Source organism: Giraffa tippelskirchi, chromosome 3 (genome assembly GCF_054371585.1).
Source record: "Giraffa tippelskirchi isolate mGirTip1 chromosome 3, T2T-mGirTip1v1.2.pri, whole genome shotgun sequence".
NCBI classification, from domain to species: Eukaryota; Metazoa; Chordata; class Mammalia; order Artiodactyla; family Giraffidae; genus Giraffa; species Giraffa tippelskirchi.
Window position 1 is genome coordinate 55,640,657 of NC_137277.1, and position 20,064 is coordinate 55,660,720.

General features: G+C 39.7%; 1 protein-coding gene and 1 long non-coding RNA gene across 5 annotated transcripts in view; one reads left to right on the forward strand and one right to left on the reverse strand.

The window, feature by feature from the left end:
- Positions 1 to 20,064, reverse strand: part of ANKFN1 (ankyrin repeat and fibronectin type III domain containing 1) — a 487,980-nt gene that overhangs the window by 145,482 nt on the left and 322,434 nt on the right. For all 4 annotated transcript variants that reach the window (XM_081585328.1, XM_081585331.1, XM_081585330.1 and 1 more), the window contains 2 exons: positions 6,281 to 6,475; positions 4,398 to 4,511 (listed from right to left, as the gene is read on the reverse strand). In XM_081585328.1, coding sequence (XP_081441454.1) covers positions 4,398 to 4,511; positions 6,281 to 6,475 — 309 coding nt within the window. The remainder of the gene's footprint in view (positions 1 to 4,397; positions 4,512 to 6,280; positions 6,476 to 20,064) is intronic.
- The window catches only part of LOC145543536 (uncharacterized), a 252,141-nt gene that overhangs the window by 131,749 nt on the left and 100,328 nt on the right, over positions 1 to 20,064 (forward strand). The gene's annotated exons all lie outside the window — the stretch shown is intronic.

Here is a 20,064-nt window from a genome sequence, read left to right on the forward strand (position 1 = left end):
TGTAGGCATTCTGTCACTCTCACTGGATCTTCTATTTTTCCTCATCATACATGTTACTCAACTTACTTCCACATTTTCACTTGTGTGCAAAAAGTTAATACATTGCATTTCATGTCCTCTGGACGTTAACAACTTCTGCCTCTCTGAGTTGCTTTCATTGCATACTTTTGACTTCACTTCTGCCCAAACAAGCTAAATAAAGTTATAAATATCACTATGTGGAATGATATCACTTCAGTCTAGTAATGAGGGTAGTCCCCTCATGCTTATGATCAGATTAATTCTTCAGTTAATTAAACATGCAATATTTATTTCCTATGCAATAATTTCCTATGCAATATATTTTTCTATTTAGACAAGTATCTTTCCAATTACAACATATAGGAGGAAAAAAAATAGAAGGGGTGAAAAATAGTATAAAGTACTGAGCAGTGTCTTGTGAAGTCAGATTTTTCTTAAGTCTTATGAAAAGACAGCCCAAGTTATCAAGTCATAATCAAGTTCACACTATCATTGTAAACTATCAACCCTGAGGGTTTTAATGTGCAAATGATGGACCTTCTTTCCTAGAAGCTGCAGTGCCCCTAGACACCTCTCTGGTATCCTTTGGCTTCCTCTCCTTCTGAGAAGGAAACTGGAGGAAGTGGTTGGCAGACGCACCAGCCTGGTCTTTGAAGAAGCAGATACACTACCAGCTCCTGAAAGGTCCTGGCAGTCTCTGCGGGAAAAAATGCTTTTTTATTTATTTTTGAAAATGCCATGGAATGAGGAGCAGTTAAATAACTTGCTATTCAAGCCTTTGTAGGAAGGAATTAGGGAGGCAGTTTCTAATCTCTTAGGGAACAAGATGGGAAGAGAGATGGGGAAGGACATCATCCAAACCAAGGTACTGCCCGCATGCACTGGAGCAGCTACAGCATCTTGTCATTGGCAGATTGCAAAGTGTCACCATTTCAAGGCCTGCTTTTTCTTTTTTAAAAAAAAAAAAAAGCTAGAAAATGAATCATCCTGTAGATGGAAAACAGATGCTGCACTGCACCTGTTAAAGGATACCTTCCTATCCACCTTCAGCCCTGCAAAGAGCACTAAAGTCACTTTTGAAAATGTTTTCTGCTTTGGGACTACTGGGAAATGACATATCCTCTGCAAATGAGAGCTCCGGGTAAGTCACCCAAGGCGGCAAAGAGAAAATGTGGAACGAAGTTCTGGCACTTGTCTAAAGCATCAGAGCATCTGAAATAACTCTTGTTTTGCTCTGTAAGCCATATCCTCTGCAAATGAGAGCTCCGGGTAAGTCACCCAAGGCGGCAAAGAGAAAATGTGGAACGAAGTTCTGGCACTTGTCTAAAGCATCAGAGCATCTGAAATAACTCTTGTTTTGCTCTGTAAGCCATGAAAACTGGTGAGATGGGACCAAAAGAGGCAACCACTCTTGGAATCCAAGGAAGAAACACCTAGAAACAGACTAGCTCTCTGAGCTCCATTTTACTGTTTTCAAGGAAGATGCAGGCAGAGTTTAGAGAGTCTCACTCAAAACTGTTTTCTGAGTTTTGAGCTGAAGTGGATGCCTTTAATCTCCAAGTTGGGATGCCTGTTGGCCTGGTGCTTGGCCAACCCTGGGGCCTGAAGAAGGTGTATAAAGAGATGCTCTTTAAAAGATTTCTGGATATCAGTGAACGTTTTTTGAAAACAAAAAACAAAACAGAAAAACACATGTTGATGAGTTGAATGTAAATAAGAAGCAACAGAAGGATTCAGATTTTCTTTCAAAAATTGGCTTAAGCATGAAGAGGGATAATGTCCAGTTGTCAAAATAGGCTTGAGGTTTTGCTGAACCCAAAAGTTCTGGAGAGCAATATGTTTTTGCCAAACTCTAAATACTGCAGGGTTAAACCTTCCCTCTAACCAATTAGATAATTGCCACTCCATTTTGTGGATTTCTTAATTGTTTCTTCTTTTTTAACGCAAACAAAATAATTAGCCTTGTCTCAGTGTAGTTTTGTTAGTATTTCCTTAATTAAATAACTACTTCAACCCTGAATTAAAAACTGTCCTGCTGTCTCTCAGTACAGTAAGCTGGCAGCTGTTTTAAATAACCCTTGAGAGTGATCAGGTTAAGGACTCAATTTATGACCTTATAAATTAACACAAGGAAACCTACTCCATAATGCAACAGACAATTCTATTTATAATACTTAATTAAGCCTCTCCAGTCACTAACAAAACCCATTTGTGACCTTTCATTTCAACCTCACCCAAATGCAAGTCTCCTGAGATGATACACGTTAATATCTGAATGTTGATTGAATTTGCTGGCATTATGGTTGGGTATTAAATAGCTGACAGTCTGGATAAATTAGCTCCTGATAGCTCACTAATCAAACGTTAGAAGAAAATGTCAAGGTGGGCAGCATTGATGAAACTCTTTATCAAAGCCTTGAGCTGGAGGGAGGTAGAAAGAAAGGAAAATGTCATGTCTAACATTGCCTGCAAACATTTGCTCTGAATTTCAGAAAATCTTGGCAACCAAGAGAAAGTATCAGAATTGAATTGAAGGATGGCTGTGGGCAGCCGTTCTTGGTTTCATTTATCTGCTGTTTCCTCAGGTTGCCCTCTCTTAGCTTGATACAGAAAACCCAAAGTGACAAATAATTCAATGCTGTTTTGCCTAAGATATAAAAAGTAGTGGAGATATCTGGAAAATTCCAAGTAACTTAGAAAGCTACATATTGTGGATAATTTGGAGACATAGAAAGTTCTCCTGGTAACAGGCTCTAGAAGGAGAAAGGAAGGATACACTACTTGAACATTTTTGTGGTCCATGGTAGTGGCAGTGACCTGAACACAGGAATTCTGCCTTGTGGCCTGGCATCTTGGAATATGTGTGGAGAGTCTTATCAAGTTTTAGGACTGTCCAGGGAATTTCCATACGTCCTCCTGAATCAGGAAAATAGATTTCTGTCTTTTTTGTCTACCACATTCAAGAGTCAACATAATATGGTATTTCTGGCTCTACTGTAAGTCTTTAGGTAAACTTACGTTCTTCATTTCATTGCTCCAGTTTTCTCATCTGCAGATGGGAACCATAACAGTACCTACCTTATAAGGTTGTTGTGAGGAACAGAGTTGATACATATAAAGGCTTTACACAGTGCCTGCAGCATGGTAAGTACTATGTAAGCCTTGGCTGTTATCCTCATAGCATCTCCATCAAATTTTTCTCCTTTCCCAGGGCTGCTATAGCAGTCAGGTCAGGCTGTCATGACCTCTCTCCTGAATATAATGGCTTCCTAACTCACTTCCTTATTCCAAATCCACATCTCTTCCAATACACAGTATGTGCGTGCATGCTAACTCGCGTCAGTCATGTCCGACTCTTTGCAACCCTATAGACTGGAGCCGGCCAGGCTCCTCTGTCCATGGGATTCTCCAGGCAAGAATACTGGAGTGGGTTGCCCTGCCCTCCCCAGGGGATCTTCCTGACCCAGGGATTGAACCCATGTATTTTATGTCTCTTACATTGGCAGGTGGGTTCTTTACTGCTAGTGCCACCTGGGAAGCTACATCACACACAGTGTCGGAACTTAAATTTTTGAAAAGTCTACTTCTGATTTTGTCCCTATCTTATTCAGTGGTCTGCAGGGTTCATCAGATAAAGTCTAAATTCTTTAATCTTGATTTCAAGCCTCATTCTATCCCTCCCTTCTAACCCTAGTTCCACTTTCCAATTGTATATTTCACTGCTTCTTCTCATGAACTCTGTCCTGGAGCCACTGCACTGCAAGCTCCCTTGCTCTCCTCTACTTATTCTGGAATGTTCTTTCTTTTGTATGTGTGCTCACTGTTCCCTTCACTTGGAGTTCACTTTCCTTCCAATATCTTCTGGTTCAAATCTCAGCCATCCTTAAAAGCCAGGCCCAATTGTCACTGCTTCACTGGGGCCTTTCCAGCTCTATCATTTAACCATTCCTCCCTCTTCTCTGACCTCCAATATTGTTGTCGTTTTAATTATCAGCCCTAGTTACCTGCTATTACAGCTACTAATTCGTATGCCCCCTGTTTAGTATGTGCCATATCTTAGCCTCTGAGCCCTGTAGATTGAGGCGGCTTCTTTAGTGTGTCCTACTCGGAACTGTCTGCAAGTGAATGCTATACACAGAGCAGGTGCTCGCTCTGCAAGCAAGAATGAAATATTAATACTAATATTAGTCTATAACACTCTCCATCATCTCACTCTCTGGGTGAATGCCTATGGAAATACTGCAACTTGAAAAAGTAAATGGGATGAAAAAATCTTTTCAGCAGAAAAAACAAACATGCAAAATGTGCAATTGATCCTCACACAGCAGTTTGTATTTTAAGGCGAAGCAGTGACAAAAATATTTGGAATCAAGTACCTTTATATCTGGTTACTACAGCTGCGTTGACACTGAGAGGCTCTTGAAAGCTGACAGTGAGTGATGTGCTGCTGGTTACCATGAGACAAGCGCTGGTTGGCACTTCGGGGGCTCCTGGGACAGAAGGAGAAACACAAGGATCTTAACATAGCAAATCCTTTTCAAACAATGTTCCTGTCTCTTCAAAGGATACCCTGAAACACACACTATGGAGACATTTGTTTGTAGAGCCTAATAGCTTTTGCTTTTGAGCATTTTCATTAGAAGTCTCAATGGCCTTTATTTGTTGCCATCACGGTCTTATTTGAGCATTAGAACATCTTCTGAAGGGGTAAATAATACCAGTTAAGCCTTCGCAAAGTATCTTAGAAACACAATAGAAGATTGGGCTGGACCAGTGGAGAGGAGGTCAGAAAGTGTTAGCAGGAATCAATATTGTAGGTAGAGACTACTTTCATAAAGTACTTTCATGTAAATCATTTCACTGGAGCCTTTTTGCAACCCTGTTGGGTAGAAAGAATGAGTAACCACATCCACATTTTTAGGATGAGGCAACTTCAACCCAGAAAGGCCAAATTACTGGTTCAAGAACACAGTAAAGGCATAGCTAGGATGAAAGTCCATGGCTTCAGATGCCCAATTCCGGGCTGTTCCCAGTATGGAATGCTAACTTGACTTGCTCTCACACTGCCTCCAATTACATCAGGTACTATTTTTCTAAGAGAGACTTCATGGGCAAATGTCATGTCCACTAACCCCAGGTTTTAAAGGACTTCTATCACTCAGGGTACTTTTTGACACCCAGATGTTTTTTCATTTAAAAAAATTTTTTTAAATGGCATCAAATTAATGATTTGATGATTCTAGTATTAATACTAGTATTAATCTATCCTAAATGAGGTACAATGGTAAATGCATTTATTGAAACCATTGCTGAAAATAATTTCAACAATTATTGAAATGGTTTTTTTTAAAGCATGTATTAGTATTACTAAAGGGATTGTTAATATTAAAAGCAACCTTTCATTAACGTTACTTAAGCTATTTTCTTCAAGAGAAAGGATTAGGCCTAGATTTGGTATTTAGAATACAATACTACCGAAAACAAAAATTTCTCTGCCTTTGGTGTTTATCACGAAGCGGAGGCAGATAGTTCCCAAACTAATGAATTGATCTTTCCCTTATATTAAACATTTCAAGTCTAATTTTTTGTTGTTTAAATAAGATCACCTTTTAGAATAAAAGTTTAATGTTTCACAAGTGTTCAGATTGTGTATGAATTTTTATATCAGAGGTGACACTAAGCAGTACCTTTCAATGCTAATGAGTATTATCCAGAAACAAAGCTTTTCTTAAATTAACAAAAAGAAGTGGTAAAGAGAATGGAAATGCAGACAAAAGCATAATTCATAGGTTGGTTATCCTTCTCTGTTGGCTGTATTAACTGAAGGTCAGTTTATATAAGCTGTATATAGTAGAGAGTTGAAAACAACTTAATCTTGAACTTGAAGTAGAAACTGGACAAATAGGCAAACAAGTATTTTTCCACCTCCACATCTCAAAATAAAGCCACTTAGGGAATCAGACCATCCAGGTCATTAGACGTTAGGGCGTAGCGGGTGGAAAGTGCTAGATGAGTGTGACACGGTGGAGGGAAGCCAACAGCACTAAAGCCTCATGGCTGTGGTCAAAGAACCTATCAGGAGCCAGAAAATCAAGCAAGACAAAAGACCCTTTGACAGCCTCCCAGAACCCTTGCTCCAAAGAGGCTGACAACGGCCATCCGTGATCCCTGAAGTGGCAAAAAATCAGTGAAAGAAGTCCTGCTGTCTCAAACCAGGGTTCAGTCTAGTTAAACGAACAAGTCCTCTGCTTATACTCACTGGCATGTTCAAAGCCTGTTTTCATGCGCCTGTAGAGTCGGTACCTCCACTCCCAAGCTTTCAGCTGTTTCTCTTTCTCTGTGTTGTCCAGACTGAATCCTTCATTCTCCACCTGAGCAGACAGTTCACTCACCCTTTCCTGGGCTTCCTGCACCAGTGTGTTGAGGTGCATAGATCGGCTTTCCAGGCTGACAACTGGAAGGAAAGAAATGGAGTGACTCGCTTTTCTTTCTACGGAAATGCCGCTTTGTTGACACGGTATCTGAGAGTCTACCATGAGTTTTTAAAAATGCCCACGGAAAGTAGAATCTGTATTTATTATTAGCTATCTTACTATGGTAAGATCTAACTGGTGACACAACTGGATTAAATGGTAAACACATCAGTTTAAGAGATTCCTATTGCCCTCTGGCCCAAATAGCTGCCTGGCAGAGTTAATCAGAATTCCACTGGTATGAGGTCTACTTCTATTTCATGTTGCACATAGTTGTCTCTCTGATCTTCAGAGGTACAAACACTTAGGGGCAAAAGCTTTGTAGGACTAGGAAGGTCTTAAGAAAAGTCATCCATGAGGCAAGTTGCATTCTGCTGAAGATGTGCTTTTGGTTTTTGCTGTTTTTTTGTTTGTTTGTTTTTGTAGAACCTGATCAAATCTTCTGTTTTTATATTCCTTCCAGCTCATAGGGATTTTTCTTAGTGGTAGTTTTGTTATTGTTAGTCAATTTAGTTATTGATAACAAAGTGAGAGTTGCTCAGTCGTGTCTGACTCTTTGCGACACCGTGAACTGTATAGTCCATGGAATTCTCCAGGCCAGAATACTGGAGTGGGTAGCCTATCCCTTCACCAGGGGATCTTCCCAACCCAGGGATTGTTCACAAAGTGTTTCACTATTGCTGCCACAATAGAGCTAGTGAGTCCTGATGGCTGGATGACTTGGGTGTGATCACATATTGATCTTTGATCAATTTTACCCTTTAATGGTGGTCTGATTGTGTGAATGATTTCTGGAGATGCCCATGCCCAAGAGAGCAAGTTATACTAACTCCCCTTGCCAAGAGAGGTTGTCAGGCTTGGTAGTTTTTTTAATTCAGTGTATGATAATCTTTATTTGATTCACATCATATTATTTACCCAACCTGCCCTGTGTGAGTGAACGTTCGTGTCAGTGACAGAACATTTCAAATTCTTATGCCAGATGGGAGTCTGCTTCTTGCTGTCCACTCATGGCGCTCTTGCATGTGAGGGCCTGCCTAGGGGGTCACTTGGCCACTTCAGTGGAGCCCTTCCTGGTTAGTGATAAAGAAGGGAAGAGAGCCTTAGCATGCATAGGGTAGAGGATCATACAAATAATGAAACAGAGAAGAACCAAGTTCTGTAGATCTGTCATCAAAACGTGTTTGACACTCTCTGTGACCAAAACATTTCCCCCTGGTGGGTGGGAAAGATATCTAACCATTTTATTCTTCTGATTAAGAGGGAAAATATTATGAAGATAACGCAAAGTGAAAATTTTTAGGTGTATTTTGAAATGGAAATTACGTGGTTATATATTCATATTGTCTTGTGTTCATAGGCATGTTTGCATTAATTACAGGAAATGAATACGAATTTATTATTGCCCCTGCTTACCATCAATCTAAATTTATTCACAGATGAAGTCAATGAAAAATTAGTTGAGTCTTTTTCGTTTTTTCTTTCTTTTTAAAGTTGCTGTTTAGAACACTCAGGACTGTGTTTTGCTGCAGATTTGTCATGGTTAATACACGTTGCTGTAGCAGTCAATCATGTACTCTAAATACTGTCACACTTTTTTTTAAAGCCTCAGTCATGAGCCATGACAGAAAAATAAACAAACAAATATAGAGCTAAAAAACTCTTTCACTGAGAAGCTACACTATGCAGAACCCCTTGGGAAGGCTAAAGGAGGCCAGAATAAATGATAATATAAGTGCTGTGGGTGTAGGGAAGCAATGATGGTGTATGAACACAGAGGTTCTGGAGAAAAAAAAATACACATACGCACATGCAGGCGCATACTCCTGTGGAAAAATTGGCAATATTAGTAGCCTCAAGGTGCAATTTCCTGGAGCAGTGAGATTGACAAGTCAGTACTAAATGCTGTTAATTTAACTAACTTCAGATTAATGGTAGAGTCTGCTATGACTGAAGCCCTCAAACACAGTCTCATTATAGCCTTGCTGGGAAGGTCCTAAATATAGGCATTGACAGTTTAAAACGAACTCGTATACATTTGTGTATTTTTAGACATAGGTTAGGCCTCAGAGTTTGTGTCACAGTTTTCAGGTTGATTAATTGACCCAGTAACTGCACCCTTTACCCGCTCCCCCCACCTTCTTCCACTCCAAATTATGCACAAAATGGGGGAATTGTCCTTGCTAAGTCATTCAGTGAGCTTTTTATTGTGAGCCTGATGTTTGAATTGCATGCATGCGTCAACACTTGGGCGATAGACACATGATTTATAAAAATAAATTTTTCTAATACTATGAAATCCCCCCTATTAATTTTTATATCCACAACAGTTATTACTGGTGTGAATTCCAGGTGGCATTTCAGATGGACAGCTTCTCTTGAGCTATGCTTGGCTCCCTCTGAAATTTTTCTTGCTTCTCCTAGCACAACACATTTTGTTTCTAGACTTTGCCTTTATTCCTAGACTGTAGACTTGATGCTATTTGAGTTGTAGGGGTAAAAGCACTCTGAATCTTTAAAATAAAGCATTCACCTCTTCATAGAACAACAAGAAAGATATGTAGAATTTTATGGCCAAGTAAGTTTTCCAAGATGGTTTAGATACATGTGCTTCTCAAACTGAGACACCTAACTTACAACATAGTATGGTGGTGATATTGATGCAGTTCAGTGGGCATCTCTGAAGCCTCAGAATAAATATGTCTGTCTTTCAGGAATATTGAATTTTCTATGCAGATTTTGATGAAAGCAAATTATTTAGAAGTTAAAACAAGCTCTTCTATTATGGAGAAGAGTGGAACATATTCCTAAAAAAATGAAGATTAGAAAAGAAAGCTTATAGATCTCTTTCTCTCTTTTTTTTTTTTCCAGGCTAAGTTCCCAGCTGCCCCTGGGAATATACCTACTCACTTGCTTCTGTTAGAAGTAATTTCATGCACGAGTTGGAGAGGCACTAACTGAGCCAGTGGTTTCAAACCATTTCACCAAGCAAACCTTTTATTATTTTTATCCTATGGATTTTTTAATAGTTTAATAAAACACTCTCTCTTGAAAGATTTTCTTTATTGACTGCCAAATCAGCTGACTTAAAGTAATCATTTTTCTCCCTATTAATAATGACCTATATAACTGCCAATAGAAGCATCTGTTCAGCATTAGATAATCAAACCTAACAAACTGAGTTAATGTTTTAAGGAAAAGCATGTAAATATGATAATCATATTAGACTGTGTAGTTTTATCTTGAGTAACGATGTGTTTGTTAAGCTTTTGACACCTTGGAAATTGTTTGGGGAATCTCATTCCTATTTTTTCCACCCAGAATGAGAACGTTTTCAACCACCTTATTGTTAAAGATAAACTGATATCCAGGGAGGTGGGATGATGATCCAACTTAAAAACCTTAAACTCAGTGAACTTCCTCTAAACCCAAATGGAATGCAAATCAACCTATTCTTTATGTATTGCTATTTTCTAATTGCTATCTATTTGGCACAAGATTGGTGAGCTTATTTTGGTGGTTTGTTTGGACATAGAAACTAGAAAGGTTAATGTCTATTCTATGATTAATTTTCCTGCCTGTCACTTCCCTTTTCCTTGGATCCATTCTTCTTTTACTTCTACCCTCTGGATATTTTCCCCTTGAGTCCAGAACTCCTGTATCTGTTTGCGAGGTTTGGTCTTTTCACTCTTACTGCAGTTGATCCCTTCTCCAGTCAAGCAACTATCCCTCTGTGCAGCCATAGCCAGCACAATAGAGGGTCTGTGAGTGTGTGGTGAGCAGTTCGGCTGGGGCAAGACCACTCGGCGGCTCCTGAAATAGGCTCCATGCTATTGTGGTGTTTAATTATCAGCAGCATTTCTACCACCCAGTGTTTCTGAGTAGGTATTTGTTCTAAGACCTGCCCAGCTAATTAACTACTGGGGTGGGAATGGGGGGAGGGGCAGGAACTTGGTGTTCAAAGAATACAATTACGGTTACTGTTTAAATCCTGAGATAAATAATAATCAGACCAATGGATTTTCTTCACCATCAGAATCTAACCTACTGGTTGGCAACTACTTATGAGCCTTACATTTCTTAATTTTTTCTTTTACCTTGCAATTGGTGAATTTGGGGCTAAATTGCTTAAAGCTTGAAAAATATAAAAGAGTAAAATGTAAACTAATTTTAATTTTTTATTGACACTTTCAGGGAACGATTCATTTGGCTTACTTAAAAAAATACATTTGCCCATTACTAATGATATGATATTTTGCAATGTAGTGATAACTTTTCTGTTGTCATTGACATTTCCCTTGTTTTCACTGATGAGAAACGTAGGGCAGTAAGATAATCATTTAAACTCAGTGATAGAAGGATGTTTACAACTAGCCTTAGGTGCCTCTTCCTATAGTACCCTTGGTTCTATATGATTTTCTTCATGAGGGGAACTCATTGCTCACCAGTAATAGTACACAGAAGACTCTCAATTAGTACAGGTTTATATAATTTTTATTAAACCCATTGGTCTGTGTTATACTTAAGAGGCACACAAATATAAATCAAATGCTTGTTTTTATAAAATACCTTAGTGTTCTTCCATCAAAAAATAAAAATCTCTTGCCCCAGATACAAATTTTCTGTTTTAGCTTCCATTCAAAAATATATTGTATACTAAGTGGTGTTAATTTCAACCCTATCTGTAATTTCAAAGGAGAAAACAAGGTCACTTATGTATAAACCTTGCATTGTAAGCCAATATCCTCTGGGCAACCAAGAATAGCAGTTAATAAAATTTATCTTTGCTGATCATAAATGACAACCTTCTAACAACCTCACAACTGACTTATTTCCAGCTAGGAATGTCAAAAGAAGTAATATAGAGGTATTTTAATAATTAAATGTTTTTTAATTAAAAAACTCAAAACATAAGTTGCAATTTACCTGTCTAAATAAGATTCAGGGCTAAAAATTCACTTGGGTCTCAACCCATTGCCTTATTTTCAGGTTTTCCCAAGGATTTTGAGAGTGTGATTCCCCAAAAAGTTTTAGTGATTTGGAGATTAAATGTTTCATTTCAATTACTGTGAACTTTATTCTCCTAGAACTCATTACAACTTGGACATGGGGCTCTGGAATATTTTTCTCTGCTGCTGCTGCTAAGTCACTTCAGTCGTGTCCGACTCTGTGCGACCCCATAGACGGCAGCCCACCAGGCTCTGCCATCCCTGGGATTCTCCAGGCAAGAATACTGGAGTGGGTTGCCATTTCCTTCTCCAGTGCATGAAAGGGAAAAGTGAAAGTGAAGTCGCTCAGTCGTGTCCGACTCTCAGCGACCCCATGGACTGTAGCCTACCAGGCTCCTCCGTCCATGGGATTTTCCAGGCAAGAGTACTGGAGTGGGGTGCCATTGCCTTCTCCATTTTCTCTGCTACTTTCAGCAAAATGTGGATTCACAAAGTCCACATTATATAGTGTAAGTTGTAATTGTTGCTCTTTAAGAAGCTAGAGCTATTGACATAGAGAAAACTTTCTGCCCAGGTCTCCCAAACTTCCATGGGCAAATGGACATTTTCTCTGAAATAAACACACAAAATAATTGAAGAACTTATTTAGAAAATCCAAAGTAGATTACTCAGTGATGTCATAGAGGGGTTAAAGATGAAATAAGATAGCTTTAACTTCTTCTGATTTTTTAGTGCTGTCCAATAGAAATGTAGTGTGTCACATCATTTAAAAATTCCTAGTAGTGACATTAAAAAAGCAAAAAGAAATAGGTGAAATTAATTTTCATGATATATTTAAGTTAACTTAATAGACTCAAACATTATCATTTCAACATGGAATCAGTATAAAATTATTAATTATATATATATGGTATTTAAGCCCTAAAAATTCATTGTAAATTTTATATTTAAAACACATTTTAATTTGGACTGGACAGATTTCAAGTACTCAACAGTCGTATGTCTATGTTTGACAGTGTAGTTTTAGAACATAAAATCCTACAAACTTTAAAAAGGGCATATATTGGACAGCGTTTTCACAGCACAGACCATACAACAAATGGGTAAAATATTTAAATTCTCTACCAGAAAATCTTGGATTGTTTTATTTTGTTTCTGAGAGTTATACTGGCTAACAATTTATTTGACCATTTACAATGTGCCAGGGAAATGTTTTAAACCTATTGCATTTAATTCTCAACAATTTTAGATAGGTAGTAGAGTAGCCGGAGAAGGCAATGGCAGCCCACTCCAGTCCTCTTGCCTGGGAAACCCCATGGACAGAGGAGCCTGGTAGGCTGCGGTCCATGGGGTCGCTACGAGTCAGACACGACTGAGCGACTTCACTTTCCCTTTCCCTTTCATACACTGGAGAAGGAAATGGCAACCCACTCCAGTGTTGTTGCCTGGAGAATCCCAGGAATGGGGGAGCCTGGTGGGCTGGGAGCTGGGAGCTCCTGGGAGCTGTCTGTGGGGTCGCACAGAGTCGGACACGACTGAAGCGACTTAGCAGCAGCAGCAGCAGCAGCAGAGTAGCCAGCCTTCAAGAGACCCCCCCTAGTGATCTCACTGTCCTAGTATTCACACCTTGTACCAGAGTTGATCTGTGTTGGGCATCAAGATCAACAAGATTCAGCAAAAGTGATAATATATCACCTCTGGTATTAGGTAACAAAAGAGACTGTTGCTTCCATCTTGGTTGGTCTCTCTCTCTTACTTAAATAATGTCCTCTAGGGGAAGCCAATTGCCATGTTAGGGAGCAGGGCTATGGAGAGGCCCATACAGGAGGGAACACAGGCTTCTCACCAGCAGTCACTTGAGTTAGCTTGGAAATGGATCCTCTGGCTCAATCATGCTTTAGAGCAGAGGAGTGGTTATGTTGGTTGAATTGAGGGACAGAAGCCTAGACAGTGAGTGTGTGCATGTGCACATGTATGTGTTGGGTTGGCCAACAAAGGTATCTTTATAGTTTATGTATGTTTTAATTTGGGGAAGGGAGAATACATTCAGTGTTGCAGGAATATTTAAAAATTAAAAATAAAAGAATGAAAGAACAGTTGTCAACTCTTGAAGAGCAAGTGACCGGGACTTAGGCTATGGCCACCTGATGTCTAAAAAATTATTTGGAAATAAAAGAGGTAAATTCACTTGATATTTAGTAAAATTATTCCCTTCAAAATTAATAATACATTCACACCCTTCAAAAGAAGAAGTAGTCTTGGGATTTATTCAGTTCAACTAAACACATATTTATCAAGTGCCTACTCTTTGATGGGGATAGAGTGACAAATGAGACAAATTTTGCTCTTTGGAGTTTACATTCTAGTGCAGAGGAAACAGAAAATAAGAAAATCAAAACACCGAGAATATATTGTATAGTGATTTCGGTGCTATGCAGAAAACTAAAATAAACTGATGTGATCAGAAGTGGCTTTACTTGCAGAATAAACTCTTAAGAGCTATGTACAACTCTCTGCCACCCAGTTCCTCTCACTCAAGCATGGAGGTCAACTGCCCAGGGAGGGTGGCCTGAACCCAAGCAAGCTTGCGTGAGCCATACATAAACCTTGGTGGTAAGTTCACTGAAATTGGGGAAGGGTATTTTTGTTACTACAGCAAAGTCTAGCCTAATACACTTGTCTACATAAAAGTGAAATAGGTAAAATATTGTTAAAAAAAAATGGCCTCCCAAACTATAAAACTCCTAGAGGGAAACATAGGTATGGTTATGTCTCCGACATAAACCACAGCAGTATCCTCTATGACCCACCTCCTAGAATATTGGAAATAAAAGCAAAAATAAACAAATGGGACCTAATTAAAATTAAAAGCTTTTGCACAACAAAGGAAACTATAAGCAAGGTGAAAAGACAGCCTTCAGAATGGGAGAAAATAATAGCAAACGAAGCAATGGACAAAAAATTAATCTCAAAAATATACAAGCAACTCCTGCAGCTCAATTCCAGAAAAATAAATGATCCAATCAAAAAGTGGGCCAAAGAACTAAACAGACATTTCTCCAAAGAAGACATACAGATGGCTAACAAACACATGAAAAGATGCTCAACATCACACATTATCAGAGAAATGCAAATCAAAACCACAATGAGGTACCATTTCACCCCTGTCAGAATGGCTGCTATCCAAAAGTCTACAAGCAATAAATGCTGGAGAGGGTGTGGAGCAAAGGGAACCATCTTACACTGTTGGTGGGAATGCAAACTAGTACAGCCACTATGGAGAACAGTGTGGAGATTCCTCAAAAGACTGGAAATAGAACTGCCATATGACCCAGCAATCCCACTGCTGGGCATACACACTGAGGAAACCAGAATTGAAAGAGACACGTGTACCCCAATGTTCATCACAGCACTGTTTATAATAGCCAGGACATGGAAGCAACCTAGATGTCCATCAGCAGACAGATAGATACGGAAGCTGTGGTGCATATACACAGTGGAATATTACTCAGCCATTAAAAAGAATGCATCCGAATCAGTTCTAATGAGGTGGATGAAACTGGAGCCTATTATACAGAGTGAAGTAAGCCAGAAAGAAACACACCAATACAGTATACTAACACATATATATGGTATTTAGTTAATCAGTAAAGATGACCCTGTATGCGAGACATCAAAAGAGACACAGATATATAGAACGATATTATGGACTCCATGGGAGAGGGCGAGGGAGGGATCATATGGGGAGAATGGCATTGAAGCATGTAAATTATCATATGTGAAACGAATTGCCAGTCCAATTTCAATGCATGATACAGGGTGCTCGGGGCTGGTGCTCCGGGATGACCTGGAGGGATGGGATGGGGAGGGAGGTGGGAGGGGGGTTCTGGAAGGAGAACACATGTACACCCATGGTGGATTCGTGTCAATGTATGGCAAAACAAATACAATATTGTAAAGTTAAAAAATAGATAAATAAACTAATTTAAAAGAAAAAAAAAAAAGAAAAAAAATGGCCTCCCATGCCCAAAACAGTGGATATAGAGAACAGTCCTTGCCTTGCATCCTTTTTCTATTTACTTTCTATTACTGTTCCCAACATCTTTAAATTGCTAAAGGAGACTAAAGATCCCCATAAACTCAAGGAAAAAGAAAAAAGAAAGACTTTAGACTTTGGACTTGGTGGCCAAAGAAAGCGTCTCTTGAAGATGTGAAATTTGAACTGAAATATTAAGAAGGAGTTGGCAATGTAATGATCAAGATTAAAAGCACTCAATCTTTTCAAGCATGGAGAATAGCCATACAAAGGCCCTCTAATAAGATAGTGAGGAGTGTTTAAGGAATGGAATGGAGGTTTGCATATCACAGCTGAGGGCTGAGCAGTATGGGGTAAGATTTGAGGAGGAGCAAGTTCATAAGTCAGGGTGATGGTCTGTACACCTATTTTAATGAAGCAGACAAAAATATCTGGAGACACATTCTAGAGACCTGCTTAAGCCTTGTCCTTTACATAGTTTTAATGATTGAAAACCATTATCTTTTGAGGGTGGATTTGATTTCAGGAAACCTCTCTAAATCATTGGAAGCCATGTCTGGTAAACAGGGAGGGTGATGACGCTGAGCAATGCTGTTTTGGAACAAAAATCAGGTGTGACTCTAAGCAACGAGTCAGATTTTCTCATAAACTGGCTCTGAGGACAAATCCAAAAGTGCTTACAGCAATGGCAGCACTGTTGAAGCAAGTGTGGGGTCTCCCATGAGGACCCTGTTACAGGATAACATTCGTGTGGATTGTAGGCTTTCTGGTGTGTTTGTTTACATAAAGCCAGCCTCATTAGTTTATAGTCACACCTCTTAGACGTGCCCTGAACCAGTCCCAGCACCAGCATGGACCCTTGACTACTGCAGAAATGAGTGGTGCATCCTGACAAGTCTGCCAAATTTTGACATTGGTGTCTGCACCACACTCAGATGACAGCTACTCTGCGATCGTATTTTATGAAGTAACTGAACATAACTAATTCTGGGAGACATTTCCTAGTGCCACAGGCAGTATCCAAGGGAAAGCAAGAGAGAGAAGTTCAAATGGAATGCAGAGAGGGAGGAGAGGGTCTGGGCAGAAGGGAGAATGCAGCTATAGGAAAGCGCAGAAAGAACAGTCTGCCTTGTTGTTAATCAGTGTAAAAATAAAAAGTCAGGCTATGTCTGCAACCAAATTTCAAAACAGTGCCTGGAAAACACAATAATGGCAGCAACAGAAGGTTCCCCACAGTGTTAATTACTGGAAGACAAAGTTGTCTTCATACACTGTGTGCGTGTGAGCACACATGTATGTGTGCTAAAATTCAGTACCTGTGATTCCCAACAGCATAAAGGAGGTCTTAAAATTTCACCTGAAAATTTCTCAGCCCATACTATGTGCCAGGTATTGGGGTCAAAGATGAGATAACATTCATGTGAGTGACCAGATTTGCGTATGGTAGGTGTCCAAAAAGAACTAGTTTCTTTATGATCACTGTTTATAGAGCCTATGCTGTGCTGTGCTTAGCCACTCAGTCGTATCCGACTCTGTGCGACCCCATGGAGTGTAGCCTGCCAGGCTGCTCTGCCCATGGGAAGAGCCTAAATGATGCCAAATGGGCAGCAACCTCAGAAAGGCAAGGACTTCACTGACGATTTAGTAAACCCCTGGAGACTGTGGAAGTGTGATTCAAAGGTGAGGGCAGGATATGAGTTGGAATAAGGGAGAGGTTTATGACAGGGGACTTTCAGATATGGAGCAAATCTTTCTCAGATAGCAGTTGTTCAACTGCGTATGTGTTATAGCAAATGGGTGACTGAATGGGTGAAAAAAATCAAAAGTATAGTCCCCAGGTATCCTGAAGTACTTCTGTACATTAGTTTTCCTAGGTCTGATCCTTTGAGATTCTCTGCCTGTTTTCTAAGCTTGGCACACCTATGTGGGATTCTACTTCAATAATGGCTGAGGTTTCCTTCTAGAAGGAATGAATATTACTTTGTGCTGCTTACTTAAAGGTGGGAGGAACAGAAAAATGTTGCTGAATAAAGACAGTTGATTCATCTAATGAGCAGGCTGAAGTTCTGTATATATTTAACCTTGGGGCAGTGTGCAAATTTGGGTGGCTGCTTCTGGCACTTCCCTTACAAATAAGGACATGTACATGGCTGAATTTCAAGCCATGTTTATTAAGAACAGCTCCATATAGCTCTATGATTTGAAGGGTTAAAACCCGGATGACACGCCTGACCAATGGCTTAGGAGGTTAAGCCCCCAAACGTATCTGTGTTTTTGTGATTCCTGTTTTGAAATGGAAACAAATACAGAGGACTTTTTCTGAATTATGTCAAAATCTTTGGTTGGCATAGTGAAAAGAGAATTGGGCTGTTTTCAGAAGGGAACACACAGGGGAAGGGAAGACAGAAATTTTACCCTACTAGAAATCCTGAAATATTTGACAGGCATTAGAAGACGAACAGATGGAGGAAAGTCAGGGAAGGAAGGAACTGAATATCTACATTGTGTCAGGAAGTGGGCTAATACTTTTCTACAAATACCTAAAGCATTTAATACCAAATACCAAATACTAAATACATTTAATACTAAATCAGTTCAGTTCAGTCGCTCAGTCGTGTCCGACTCTTTGCGACCCCATGAACCGCAGCACGCCAGGCCTCTCTGTCCATCACCAACTCCTGGAGTCTATCCAAACCCATATCCATCGAGCCGGTGATGCCATCCAACCATCTCATCCTCTGTTGTCCCCTTCTCCTCCTTCCCCCAATCCTACCCAGCATTAGGGTCTTTTCCAATGAGTCAACTCTTTGCATGAGGTGGCCAAAGTACTGGAGTTTCAGCTTCAACATCAGTCCTTCCAATGAACACCCAGGACTGATCTCCATACCAAAGCATTTAATACAGAAGATCTGGGTTCAAATTGTGGGTCCACCACTTATTAGCTTTGGAGCACTGGATGAATTATTTGTCTTTCGTTATTTCAGGAAACTCTCATCTCACAAACCAGTGGTCAGGATCAAATGTAGACAAAAGCATTTTTTCAATGTGTAACATACTCTAAGAACTTAAGACCTCATTGTTATTATTATTATTACTATGTTTACTCTTCTATTCTGCCTCTACTGCTTCTCTGGAACAGTTTGCAACAGGTGCTTGCTTACCTGGTTCTGGCTGCCAGACCGTTTTTCTCATGGGCTGACTCATACTCATACACAGAAGCAATTTGACTTCTTTTGTACTTGATATATAAAGTGAATTAAAAATCCCTGAAAACAGATTGTGTTCTTCTATCCTGCTTTTTTCCAGCAGAAATGGCATCTCAGTGCCCAGAACAGGACAAAAAAACACACAATGGAATTTTAGCAAATAGCAAAAAGGGAAAGGGAAAGGGTCCTAGTGGCCAAAGCCTTCCATACTGGTTATTTGGAAAGACAGTAAATTTGCACAGCAGGATCCCAGGTATGGTATCCCACACACTTGGACTTCAATCCTTGACACCCTTATTCATTTGCTCTATGTGTGACCTTTGGTTAGTCATACAACCTCTCAGAATCACAAATTCCTCTTCTTCAAAATGGAGTTAATAACATTATCCTGAAGGGCCAATGTGAAAACTGGAGATAATGTATGTGGAGATTTCATAGACCCTCAATCAGTTGTCCTTTGCCATTTTTACACACGTGGAAGTCTATACACCATCCTGTCTCTAACTTTTTGGGTGGCCGAGGTGACTTAGGTATCATATTTCCCAGAGGCTAAAAGCTGAGTTTCTCTCTCACTATCCTTTACAACTTTGCGATGATAATGTGGTTATCATCCCACAGGGAATGAGGAAAAACCAGGGATCTTTTCAATGAATTTTCTTTTGGTTTAACTAGATATTTAGTGCTTAGGTTCTTTTATGGAGATTTAATTATGCACAAAGGGGATTGGGGGGATTGGGAGTCTTACTGGTTTCGTGGAAAATGCAGACATTTTTTGTAGCGTCTCAGGTAAGTAAGAGTAATGTTTCATCCGGCTCAGTGTAGGCAACATCTGGATGAATGGTCTCCTTGTTCCTATAGAATGGAGCTCAGTCTGCATTCTCTGTGTTCAGACCCCTTGATTCTCTCTCCACTGCTCTCTCACTGGATCTTTGGGACAGACATTATTGCAACATAAATTGGAAGGCAGCAAATAAACCTTTCTCATTTCTTCCATCCTTATTTGCCCATCCATCCAAATCCTCCAGTTCCACTAAAAAGTAGCGGCACTTTGACGAAGGAGCTCTTACTGAAGAGCCCATGCTAGTGAACCCAAGTCCTCATTCTTTTTGACATGGATGTGGTGAGCTTAGCATTTTTAAAAGAAAGAGTTTTCTGATACAAGGATCTGCCTCTGTACCTAGTCTTTGGGTGGCGGGGTTTTATGAAATTTAGGAGCATAGATGTGACCTCTAATTATATATTTGTTTCTTCTCTTTCAGCCTTCTGGGTCTCACCACTTGGAAGTGAGTGAATCAGTATTAGTGAAACTAACAATTTGATGAGTTTACTTTTTTCTTTTAGGAAACATAAAAACTGTGGCTCAGAGCCACTGTGGTCAT